This window comes from Scyliorhinus canicula, chromosome 15, assembly GCF_902713615.1.
Source record: "Scyliorhinus canicula chromosome 15, sScyCan1.1, whole genome shotgun sequence".
NCBI classification, from domain to species: domain Eukaryota; kingdom Metazoa; phylum Chordata; class Chondrichthyes; order Carcharhiniformes; family Scyliorhinidae; genus Scyliorhinus; species Scyliorhinus canicula.
Window position 1 is genome coordinate 16,539,238 of NC_052160.1, and position 13,266 is coordinate 16,552,503.

General features: G+C 43.5%; 1 protein-coding gene across 1 annotated transcript in view; it reads right to left on the reverse strand.

The window, feature by feature from the left end:
* parn (poly(A)-specific ribonuclease (deadenylation nuclease)) overlaps positions 1-13,266 on the reverse strand; it is a 142,866-nt gene that overhangs the window by 9,772 nt on the left and 119,828 nt on the right. The window contains exons 18-19 of the mRNA XM_038820880.1: positions 6,432-6,621; positions 1,031-1,224 (exon numbers count right to left, since the gene is read on the reverse strand). Of these exons, the coding sequence (XP_038676808.1) occupies positions 1,031-1,224; positions 6,432-6,621 (384 nt within the window). The remainder of the gene's footprint in view (positions 1-1,030; positions 1,225-6,431; positions 6,622-13,266) is intronic.

Consider the following 13,266-nt stretch of genomic DNA (forward strand, 5'->3'; position numbering starts at 1 on the left):
GCCTTAGGCAGCAGTGCCAAACACTGCCGCCCTGAGCTCAGTGCTGTTAATGCCCACAGCAGTGTCCATTAATTTCAGAGTCAAGGAATGGGGTGTAAAAATCGAGAACCATGTGCTAGCCTCTACATCCTCTGCAGAGAGAGCAGGAAGTATCAGACCACGTATAACAGAATAAGTGGACACGTATAGCAGTAAAAAATATCCTTTGAAGTCACTTATACATCCCCATCATGCAAAATATGAAAACGTATAATATATACCTCTTCCTCACGAGCAAACAATGTGACAATGGAGAAGGACAATGTCATGGAATACAATGCATCCAAAATAATGGGGAAATCAAAGCCCAAGACCTTTTGACTATTGATTTTTCCTTTAGGTTATTTCAATTCAGGGATGAACACTCTGAGGATATAAAGCCAAGATATTCTTCTAACTTCAACTATCTGTAAGTTTTCTATCCTGCTTAGTGATTTGTTTAGTGTCCATTCCGCAGATTAAAATAAATTTTTTTTTAAAAAAAAGCAAAAGGCTAAATTTTAGACTACCCAATTCATTTTTTTCCCAATTAAGGGGCAATTTGGCATGGCCAAACCACCTAACCCGCACATCTTTGGGTCGTGGGGGCTAAATCCATGCAAACGCGGGGAGAATGTGCAAATTCCACACGGACAGTAACCCAGAGCTGGGATCGAACCTGGGATCTTGACGTCGTGAGGCAGCAGGGCTAACCCACTGTGCCACCGCGCTGCCCTGGCTGAAGTCAATTCTTGATCATCTGCTTATTATTTTTTCTTTTCAGCGGCATTTTAAATACTTGCAGCTGTTAAATGAATAAACATGTTGGGCTGAATTTTATCATCTATTTATAATCAGCAGACAGAAAAATCCCATGAATGGAACTATCCTTCCGTTGAAAACAGCAGCATGGCAGTTTTGTAACGACCAATGGCTACATCTTAATGTTTCCTTTGCCTAAACGCACTGAACCTGAAAGGTTCCCATGTTTTCAAGTGGCACATTCATTTACCAGTTTTTTCCTGCTCCTTTTTTTGCCGCGGTTTCTTGATTTTTCTGCTTTCCAGTGACGAATTATCTATCCAGTCGCTTGCCGAATAATCACTCTCGCTATCTTTACTTGTAACCTCAACCTCTTCCATTTCATCAGATGCCGTCTCTTCCTGGATAGGGCTCATGCTTCTCTTTTCCACAATAGGACTGGTTCTAAAATGGAATGTAACAAAAATGTTACACAATACAGCAATATTGATCAGTGCGCAAGTGAAATTCTAACGCGATGCACTGAATCTCATTTGTTTTTCAAGTATAAATCTCCTTCAGTCAGTTTCTGCTGAAAGAATTATTGCACAGTCATAGAGTGTGAGGCCAGCTGAAATTATCCCAACAGTGGTTTATTGAAAAGAATCTGTAGTTGACAGTTCAATTAAATAAACCACTATGTAGATTAACTTATTTAAGTATTCATAAAATAAGCACTCACTAAATTAAAATAGAAACAAGGACAACAGTCAAGGACATCAGAAATCAGACTCAAAATGGGTTGTGATAAGTTTATTTGGTGTAAGATTCAAATCTTAGATAGATGTTTAGTGCCAAATAAAAGGTTTGACTTTGTAAGTGCCACATGAATTCAATGAGTTGGGTGATTCTCATTGAAAAGAAAAGCAGTGGTTAGGCTGGATTGAATGCCACACCCAAGTAAGTGGTCAAAGCTTCTCAGCAAAATACATTTAAAAAAAAAATGTTGTAAAAGGCAGAAGCCTCAAAATGTTAGGCCAGTAAAAGATCTAAACTTTGTGAGATTAGATGAACCCTCTTAATAACCAAACTGTTGAATGTTGACACCAACAACTCCATTTGCCTGGAATAAATTTTCAATACAGGATACGAGGGCCAATTGGTGCTCAAAGAAATATGATCCCGAGAGCTAAGTTTGCTTTAGCCACTGATGTTGGACACAAGGACACCTAATTAAAAATTTGTGAACTTCTTGATCCAGGAAATTAAGGGGTAATTTCAAGTTCTGGCTTAACTGCTTTGACTTAAACGAACACATGGCAATCTTTTGCACTGAAACATTGCCAATTTGGGAATCACTTCATTTGTTGAGTTAATTCACGACAGGGGCCCATTAGATCATACGTTTTCCTGCAATCAGTGCAACATTCCCTAATCCCGTGATGAGGTTTTGTTAATATTGGCAGGTGGGAGTCATCCCTATTGCAAACCAAACTGCTCAAAATCTGTCTCTATAGATGGGAGCAGGTGAATTCTTTATCTTGTGACTGTGACCAAATCATCTCCATAGGAAATGTCAGACACTTGGAAGAGCAGGAGGATGATGCAGCACTCCATACATTTGTTGAGCAACTGCCAGTACAAGTACTGCTCACCTCCTGGCTGCCTTGGATATTCCGAGACAATGATTGTCTATTGTGTCAGGAGGTTGGAATGGTCTCCTGAACTTTCTTGTATTTGATGCCACAAAAACACGTACCAACTATCAATCCCTTGATTCATAAGCAGCATCGAATACAGGAGACACAAAGACATTCTGGCTCTGGTGCCTCTCATCAGCTTCCAAGGCAGCTTAAAGCACCAATTCCTATATTACTTCACAGTACTGCTGGAGTCATATATAAACTGACTGGATAATTCGCATCATCACAGCAGCATTTGATGTGTAAAGATCAAAACGTTTGGTTTCCACAGGTTAGAAAAGTCAATAAACTGGTAACATGCCCCTAGATAGTACTCTTTTTCAGGATTCAGAGGATAGCAACTATGTCAGATTCCTTATTTAAATTATTCTGCTCGCCTCCACTCTGTACAGTAGAGCACCGAACTGAAAAATCCCATTGCCTTCAATATTATTGATTTTTTTCCCTAAAGTACTCAATCATACATTCATGCGCAGCTAACTGATTCCAATTAGGATGGGGAAGGGCAAATTTAGCAGAAACTTGCAAGTGTTTTAATTCTGGGAGAACAGCATCCAAATTAGTTTAATGGAAACGCTCCTCTGGCCTCCAGGGATGGCTTTACTTGTAAAGCAAATTGCTTTCGTGGAAAGTAATTAGACACCAGTGGCATGTTGTTTAACAGATGCCCCAGTAACTCATATGAATAACTATTTATGACATTTGTTACAACTGCAGCTTTTGTGCATGTATGTCAAAATGTAAACCGGTAATTTAATCTAAAGATCAAACTGCATTTTATAACTTAAAAACTCGATGGCTACTTTTAGTGGTTTAATTGTTAGCCGGTTTCTCTGACCCATTTTCCTTTATGAAGAATTAAGTACAGTTGACCAGGCCACCAACAGAGTCAAGCTGACAGCTAACAGAAATATATATTTGGCAACTAAGAGGTTAAATTCTGGAGTTTGAAACAAGACTTGGAGTCCTTCTAAATTTGATCAGATAAAAGACTTATCTCTCACTGCTAGCAGGAGACAATGTATTAAAATATGCTGCACTGATAAGTGAACCAGAAGATTCTTGTAACAGAATCTGCCAAGTCAGAAACCAGAACTCACCAAGACTTTCAGAAATGTATAAACTAATTATTGCTTTGCTCATTGCATCTATTGTTATATATTTTACACTTTAGCATGCTCACAATATTTGTTCACACTGCCATTTCAATGTAAATGCACTTGTTTTGGTTTGTAAATTTGCCATCTATTTGGAATTATTGACCACCTTGAAGAGTTTAATAGAAGGAGATTGTTTTAATCCACAAGGAATAGAAGCTCGACAGTGTTGCCTCACAGCGCCGAGGACCCGGGTTCGATCCCGGCCCCAGGTCACTGTCTGTGTGGAGTTTGCACATTCTCCCTGTGTCTGTGTGGGTCTCACCCCAACCCAAAAGATGCATGGTAGGTGGACTGGCCACACTAAATTGCCCCTTAATTGGATAAAAAAAAAGAATTGGATACTTTAAAAGAAAAGCTGGAGTAATCTGTAGGTCCCAATAGTAACCTTGAAGTCTGCCCCTGCCCCGAACTCACCCTCTCCTGCAATAACCTCTCTGAACCCCCTTCCAGCACTTTACCTGCTTGCGGTAAGCCTTCCTCTGGTGTCAGCTGGTGGTCTTTGGCTTTTCGAACTTCCTTTCCTACTTGCTGGCCTACTGCTAGTTTCAGCCCGTTTAGGGTGGACAACTGACCAGGTGAGGTATAGGGAGTTAAAATACCCTGGCCTTCAAATTTAGTCCAGCTAATGTGTTTACAATTGTTGCTTCACCCATCCATTGGGTAAAAAAAATAACGGAGCAAGGTATGAAACGTTTCACCGCAGCTAAAAGACCACATACTCCAATGAAATGGAGAGAATAGTTACAGGATTCAAATCAGCAACATATAATTCTACTTGGCTGACCTATAATGTTAAACAGGGCAGAACACAGGTGGTGCAGTGGTTAGCACTGCTGCCACACTGCGCCGTGGACTCAGGGTAGATCCCAGCCCCGGTTCACTTTTCCTGTGGAGTTTGTACATTTTCCCCGTGTCTGCGTGGGTCTCTCGTACCCACAAACCAAAAAGATGTTGTTAGGTGAATTGGCAACACTAAAGTGCCCCTTATTTGGAAAATGTTAAAACAAAACTTTGTGGAATATCATAGAGGCAACTGGGATGCATTCACAATGAAACAAATGGTCAAAGTCTCTGCTGCCGAACTCTGAAACATATACTATTGGGTACTCTAAATTTATATTTAAAAAAAACAGGGCAGAACTGGTTTTCCGGTGCAATTTGTTGCAGGGTATTCCTCAAGAAAAGGTATGAAACAGCAGTCAAAAACGTGCATAGGAGGGGAGAGAGACACACTTAAGTGTCTCAAAATGAATAGGTCAGTTGTTTAGATCGAGGCAGATCTGGATCTTGGCATCTATTGGCCCTGGTTCTGTTTGAAAATCTACCAACATCCATTTTGAAATTTTCAACTGACCCCGGCCTCAGCAGCTTTTAGAGGGAGAGTGTTAGAAATTTCAACTGCCCTCTGTGAAATACTATTTCATAACATCACCCCAGAAGAGTCCAGCTCTAACTTTAAGGTTACGTCCCCTTATTCTGGACTCTTGCCGGAGGAAATCGTTCCTCCATCGAATCGATCAAATTTGTTAATCAGCTTAAACACTTCTTTAGATCAACCCTGAATTTTATACACCAAAGGGAATACAAGTCTATGCAACTTGTCCTCTTAACATAGTCCTCATAATATAGCCCTCTTAGGAAATCATAAAGATCAGTTCAATAGACAATTGTGGATACATTGTGAGTGAAGGCAGAGTTGTTTCAAGTTTAGCAAATTAAAAACTTGACATGGACAACCAGGGCTGGGAAGAGCTGAGAACTGAAAAATGAAACGAAGATCAAATACGTGTAGCAAGATTTTGAGAAAAAAATTGGTCGGGAATTTGGGTAACCAGAATGTGAGAATGATGTACCCAACCTTTGGATTGGACATTCAAGCGGAAAGTTTAAATCGGAAATCTTGGGGGAAGAGAGAAAGAAAACAGGAGGCAAGTTTGAAGGCTCAGGATGGAAACGAACAGATATTTAGATTCAGGGAGTGGTACAAATATATTGCACAAGTGTCACTTGATCAGTTCACTCAGCATTAGGAAAAATTAGTTTTCTGCACCAACTTGGAATCCATTTCTCCTCTGTATACACTCATGTATTAGACAGAAGAATGGGCGAAACATTCAACTTTCTCTGGCCGATATCAGACTGGCCACTCATTACACACTCCAATGGAAAGATCAATGCAAGGCTTACAACCAATGGTTAGTCAAATATTCTACGTTTGATGTCCCTGCTGAGGTCAAAAGGTCCAATGAGCAATATACTTCATAAGTCCCAAATATCCCAATAAATTCTCTCAATGGAATCCATCAGGAAAATGCAACCGTGTTAATGGTTCAAATTGTTGACAAATAAAGTTTTATTTAAACACTTGTCCCAAATTGAATGTGTGTGTGTGTCAGAGGGCTCGTGTTCATTTACTTTGTTTTGTCCCATTCTTTGCCTTAATGGTTTTCCTTCCCAAAATCAGAAACGGCTCAATAAAACTCCTACCAACGTGTGCAAAATGTAGAACACAAAAATAATTGAAATAGGCTGCTGCGCCAAATAGCCGTTTAATATATATTGGGAAATTAAACTATTCACAGTTGTAATTTTATTAATGTATAAACTTTAGAGCTTTCACAGAAAGCTTTCACCTTAGATTACAAAACAGAAATATGAATTTCAAGATAAGAAATATTCTATAACTCGACTCCAATTAACACTTTTCCTTAACGAAAAATCAATACAAAGATTTTAAAACTACTAGTACTGCATTGTTTATTGGCAACTGTTGATTTGCTCTGGAATCTTTGTATTTGGTAACACTCACTTGCTGAAATCAAACATCTGGCTAAGGTAAGGCTGGGGAGCGTACTGCGTCTTTAGCCTCTTCCTCTCCACTTCTCGCCAGCTTTCTTCTGTCCATTTCCGCTTGGTTTGCTTCTCCTCCTGCTTCTTTTCAACATACTCTGCATAGGTCTGGATTCGGTAACTCTCTGCATACCTGCTGGTGTTTACAGCTGAAATGAAGTACAGATGAGAGAATTTGAGGAATTAGGTCAAAAAGTGATCAGATAGAGCATAGACAGGAAAAGTTTTTTAAAATTCATCATGAACTTCGACCGTTACCAATTCATGTCAAGATGGTAATTCCACAGCCTGCTGTGCATTATTATTTAGAGAAATGCTGTATTTTCAATGTATGTGCAAGTGCAAAGAAATGACACCGTTATATTAAATCTGTTAGACATCAAAAAGGCCTGCTCAATTCTGCACACAAATTTGCTGGCCTTTCAGTACCTCAGCCTATTACATCTATTGCCTGTTGGCAATTTTCTTTGCTCTTCTCAGCTGTTTTCACCTTTTCCCATCACCCAGTCAACTTAAGAACATAAGAACTAGGAGCAGGAGTAGGCCATCTGGCCCCTCGAGCCTGCTCCGCCATTCAATGAGATCATGGCTGATCTTTTGTGATCAAACTATCCCTCTCCCAAACGGTGTAACTCCCAAATTCCTACTTCAACCCTCTATTATTCTTCCCCTGCTCCATCTCAGGTTGGAATCCCTCTTAAACGAACCCACAGTTTCCCTCTTTGCCCCTCTCGACATCCTTCAATGGGCTCATTGAGGCACTCATCATTATCTCAAGATCAAGTTCAAACTTCTCTCTCACTGACATTCCTGCCCAGCTTCCCATTTAGGACCAACCTTAGCAAAAGCCTGTTCATCTGCTCACTTCTCTCACCGTTAACCATGTGGATTATGCCAGTGTATCAACAGCTCTCCTCATGTATCTCTCCAGTATGTGTAAAGAAGGGCGGAATGCCGGCAACTGAATTGATATCATGGCCTTGATGGTTCATGGGTAATAGTATCTCGCCTCTTACTGAAAGCACGCTGCCAGACTAGATCTTCCAACACCACCAGAGTAGCAGCATGGCACTCATCACCAAACCTCACCGTGATTACATTCTTCTAGCACCATTTCCTCCATTGAGAATCTCAGTGTACGACCACTTGCCTCCTCTTTAAAATCCTCTGACTATTATTTACTCAAGGTCCACATCACTATATTCTCAGTCCCTTCCTTTCCCTGTATCTGCATGGATCAGCTCCTCATCCATGGCTATTTCAATTTCCATCATAACTCACTTTGCTCATTCCCGTCAGAGTTCATTGCCCTACTTTCATTTCATTTTTCATTACTTTACTTTTTCCCCCATATAAACTCTGACCCATAAACTTGACATCTTGCGTAGCCCCTCTATGTCACTGGCTCAAATCACAAAGCAAGGCCATCATGGAATACTTCCTTTTACCCGTCAACAATTCACAACCTCTACCCCCCCCCCAACTTTTACTTCTTGGTGGCTACCACTAGAAAAACCATACTGTCACATACACTGTACTGTCAGCCATAGCTGCATTGGTGATAAGGCACTCGAGATTGGCATTGGCCATAATGCAAGATTTGCCACAAGACGTGGAAGAGCATTTTATGGAGACTCCTCAGATGATTCTTCCCTTCTGACTCCATCTCTTATACTGCAAAGGGCAACACACAGATAAGGACATAACATCAGGCAACTGAACCAGCAGCCTGCCATTTAGGTGCGACTAAAGCACAAGAAAATTAACCCGGAAAGCGGTGATGCATTGATGAGAATTGTTGGGAACAATGTACAAATCCACTGCTCTATGTACTTTAAAGATGTAGCAAAGTAATTGATGTTGAATAATTGCCATTTCACAGTTCACAATTTCAAAAGCACAGTTGTGTTGGATCGGAGTGCTCGACCATCAAACAAGTAGGATGTCAAGAGGCGTACAGCTAAATCACGGAGGCTCACAACCATGTCACAAAGAACGTTATAAAAAAGTGGTGAATATACCTACTGGTTCCTGGAAACAAAGAGGTGGCAAGGTGTTAATTGAAGGAGCTTCAGCTGCTCTGCCACCCAATTATAATGCCACTACGCATGTGCCTGTGACAATTCAAAACGACCTGCAAGTTTCAGGAAGTGTGGAATTTCAAAGAAACATACTGCTACTGGTTAGAACCAACAATTCAATCAGTGCGACATGTAGGAAGACCTTTAAAAAACACATTTAACGTTGCAGGCAGATCAATAGAACACAATTTACCAATGTTATTTCATACCAACGCTAGTTTCCAGCACACTGCCTTTGATGTACGTGCCAAGTCTCGGCACAAAGCCATCTCTCCAGCAGATGAATCAGCACATTAAACTGCCTCTTTAGTGCACCGCGTCCCATTGTGATTCAAACTGTTCGGTGAGTACAATATTCCGATTTGCTAAATACGATTAAACAATGCGAGAAATATTGCTCCAAAGTATGACCCCCCTCTTCAAATTTACAAAAAAAGGATTTTTTTCCCAAACCAAATTAATCCAACAAAAGAAAAGCTACAAAAATGTTCAAAAGGAAAGCTAAATAAACTAAGGTAAAGCTAATCATTAATCCAAAAGCTATATTATGACATAGCGAAGGAGTTGCCAATCCACTTGAAGCTATTAGATTCTTGAATTAAAACTGGAATGACATTGGATGCAATAAATCATAAGCAGATAGAGGTTTGTAATAATGGGAACAGCTATGGCAATACCTGCATTTACAGTCTAACATTTGGTTTCTGTGGGTCATATTGTATTTAATTGGAATACGGGCGGCATGGTAGCACAGTGGGTAGCACTGTTGTTTCACAGCACCAGGCTCCCAGGTTCGATTCCCGGCTTGGGTCAGTCTGTGTGGAGTCCGCACGTTCTCTCCGTTTCTGCGTGGGTTTCCTCCGGGTGCATTGGACATTGAATTCGCTCTCCCTCAGTGTACCCAAACTGGAGTGTGGCGCCTAGGGGATTTTCACAGTAACTTCATTGCAATGTTAATGTAAGCCGACTTGTGACAATAAAGATTATGACAAAAAATTAGAATGATTGATTAAGCCAATAATCCAAGATGTATTGCATGAATTTAGGGATTCATAGGGCATTTATCTCACCACACTGTTAATAGCTGCATTATTGCAAACTGCAGTGCCAAAAAAGTGATCTTACTGCTGCCGAGAGCTCCACATCATGTACCTGCTGTTAGTCACCTAACGCCTTCTTCCTCATGGTGCATGGTCTTCCTCCACCATTTGGAAGGTAAGCACACAACTCATTTGGCTGATTCCTGAATGTTAAATTGCTTTTACTGCAACTCATTCTTGTAACTATTAATCAACCTTTCTCCTGAGTTGCACAGTGTCCTGCGCGTCTATTTTCCATTCTTGGAGAAATTAAGCGAATGACTACTTCTTCTAGTTGGAAGGAGTGCCGAGTGGTCATCAATTTGAAAATTCTCATCAACAGTGAGGATAGAGGTTAGTAGAAATTGCTTTGCGCAGAAGATTGGTGGAGTGTGGAACTGAAGGCTTTACATATTTTAAAAGGAATATGAAATATTAAAAGCAGAGTGGAGCTACATTTTTATTAACTGCTACAATCATCATCATCACAACCATCTCAGTCGAAGGATATCACTGCAGGAGTTCCTCAGGGAAGCGTCCTAGGCCCAACCATCGTCAGTTGTTTCATCAATGACCTTCCTTCCATCACAAGGTGGAAGGAAGGTCATTGATGAAACAACTGAAGAACTGGAGGAGTTCAGTGATGATTGTACAATGTTCAGCACCACTTGCAACCTTTAAGATACTGAAGCAGCCCATGCCTATATGCAGCAAGACCTGTCCAACATTCAGGCTTGGGCTGACAAGTGGAAAGTAAGATTTGTGCCACACACTTACTGGGCAATGGCCATCTCCAAGAGAGAGTCCATCTCATTGGTGCTCAATAGCTGAGAAATCTATGGCACATAATTCATCTCCTTACTCCCCAAAGTCTGTCATAGAAGCTACAAGGCACAAGTCAGGAGTATGACAGAATACTTTCCATTTTCCTGGATGAGTGCAGATCCAGAAATGCTCAAGAAGCTCAACACCAGCCAGGTCAAAGTAGTCCATTTGATTGGCACCCCATCCAGCACCTTAAACATTCACTCCCTTCGCTGTGGCAGCGGTGAGTGTTATCCATAAGATGCACCACAGCAACTCACCAAAGCTTCTTTTTTTTTTTTAAATAATTTTTATTGGAATTTTTTACAGAAAATATAAAATATAACAACAAACAATGAAATGCAACAAACTAACCCATAACAACTGTAACACCCCCCAGACCGCCTCAACGCATGTATCATATCCCCCCCACCCCCAACAAAAGAACTTAAAAATAAATTAAGATTAAGTAAACAAACATAGTCATCGTCCCCCCCTTCCCCCCCCGGGTTGCTGCTGCTACAGTCCCAGAACCCTATCGTTGAGCCAGAAAGTCGAGGAAAGGTTGCCACCGCCTAAAGAACACTTGTACCGATCCTCTCAGGGTGAATTTGACCTTCTCTAGCTCAATAAAACCCACCATGTCATTGATCTAGGTCTCCACGCTTGGGGGCCTCGCATCCTTCCATTGTGGCAAAATCCTTCGCCGGGCTACTAGGGACGCAAAGGCCAGAACACTGGTCTCTTTCGCCTCCTGCACTCCCGGCTCCACCCCAACCCCAAAAATCGAGAGTCCCCATCCCGGCTTAACCCTGGATCCCACCACCCTTGACACCGTCCTCGCCACCCCCTTCCAGAACTCCTCCAGTGCCGGGCATGCCCAGAACATATGGGCATGTTTCGCTGGACTCCCCGAGCACCTGACACACCTGTCTTCACTCCCAAAGAACCTACTCATCCTCGTCCCAGTCATGTGGGCCTGGTGCAGCACCTTGAATTGGATGAGGCTAAGCCGCGCACACGAGGAGGAAGAATTAACCCTTTCCAGGGCATCAGCCCATGTCCCGTCTTCGATCTGTTCCCCCAGTTCCCCCTCCCACTTAGCTTTCAGCTCCTCTACTGACACCTCCTCCACCTCCTGCATACCTTGTAGACATCAGATATCTTCCCCTCTCCGACCCAGACCCCCGAAAGCACCCCGTCAATCACCCCCCTCGCGGGAAGCGAAGGGAATCCCTCCACCTGCCGTCTAGCAAATGCCTTTACCTGCAGATACCTGAACACGTTTCCCGGGGGGAGCCCAAATTTCTCCTCCAACTCCCCCAGGCTCGCAAACCTCCCATCAATAAACAGGTCCCTCAGCTGTCTGATGCCCGCTCTGTGCCAACCCTGAAATCCCCCATCAATGTTCCCCGGGACGAACCGATGGTTCCCCCTTAACGGAGCCTCCATCGAGCCCCCCACTTCTCCCCTATGTCGCCTCCACTGCCCCCAAATCTTGAGGGTAGCCGCCACTACCAGACTCGTGGTATACCTCGGAGGAGGGAGCAGCCACGGCGCCATTACAAGGCCCCCAAGCTTGTATCTCCACAGGACGCCCTCTCCATCCGTTTCCATGCTGCCCCCTCCCCCTCCATCACCCACTTGCGCACCATTGACACATTGGCTGCCCAGTAGTACCCCGAGAGATTGGGTAACGCCAGCTCCCCCCCCCCCCCCCATCCCTACCCCGCTCCAAGACGACCCTCTTCACCCTCAGGGTCCCATGCGCCTAAACAAAGCTCATGATGCTGCTGGTCACCCTTCTAAAAAAGGCCCTAGGGATAAAGATGGGCAAACACTGGAAGAGGAACAAGATCCTCGGGAGAACCGTCATTTTGACGGACTGCACTCTACCCGCCAGCGATAGCGGCACCATGTCCCACCTTTTAAATTCCTCCTCCATCTGTTCCACCAACCTGGTAAAATTAAGCTTATGGAGAGTCCCCCAACTCCTGGCCACCTGCACCCCCAGATATCTGAAACTCTTCACTGCCCTCTTAAACGGGAGCCTCCCAATTCCCTCCTCCTGATCTCCCGGGTGTACTACAAATACCTCGCTCTTACCTAAATTTAACTTATAGCCCGAGAAGCCCCCAAATTCCGCGAACAGCTCCATCACCCCTGGCATTCCCCCTTCTGGGTCCGCCACATACAACAACAGGTTGTCCGCATACAGCGATACCCGATGTTCACCCCATCCCGCACCAGACCCCTTCATCTCCCTGACTCCCTCAACGCCATAGCCAGAGGTTCAATCGCCAGTGCAAAGAGCAAGGGGGACAGGGGGCACCCCTGCCTGGTCCCACGGTAGAGCCTAAAGTACTCCGATCTCCTTCCATTGGTAACTACACACGCCATCGGAGCCGCGTAGAGCAGCCTCGCTCATTTGATGAATCCCTCCCCAAATCCGAACTGCTCCAGCACCTCCCACAGGTACCCCCACTCAACTCTATCAAAAGCTTTCTCTGCGTCCAGCGCCACCACTATCTCCGCCTCCCCCTCCACTGCCGGCATCATGATAACGTTTAGCAGTCTCCGTACATTCGTGTTGAGCTGCCGTCCCTTGACAAATCCTGTCTGATCTTCGTGTATCACCCCTGGCACACAATCCTCTATCCTGGTGGCCAGGATCTTCGCCAGCAACTTGGCATCAACATTGAGGAGCGAGATAGGCCTGTATGATCCACACTGCAAGGGGTCCTTACCCCGCTTTAGGATCAGAGAGATCAGTGCCCGCGACATCGTCAGGGGCAAAGCCCCCCCCCCCCTCCCATGCCTCATTGAAGGC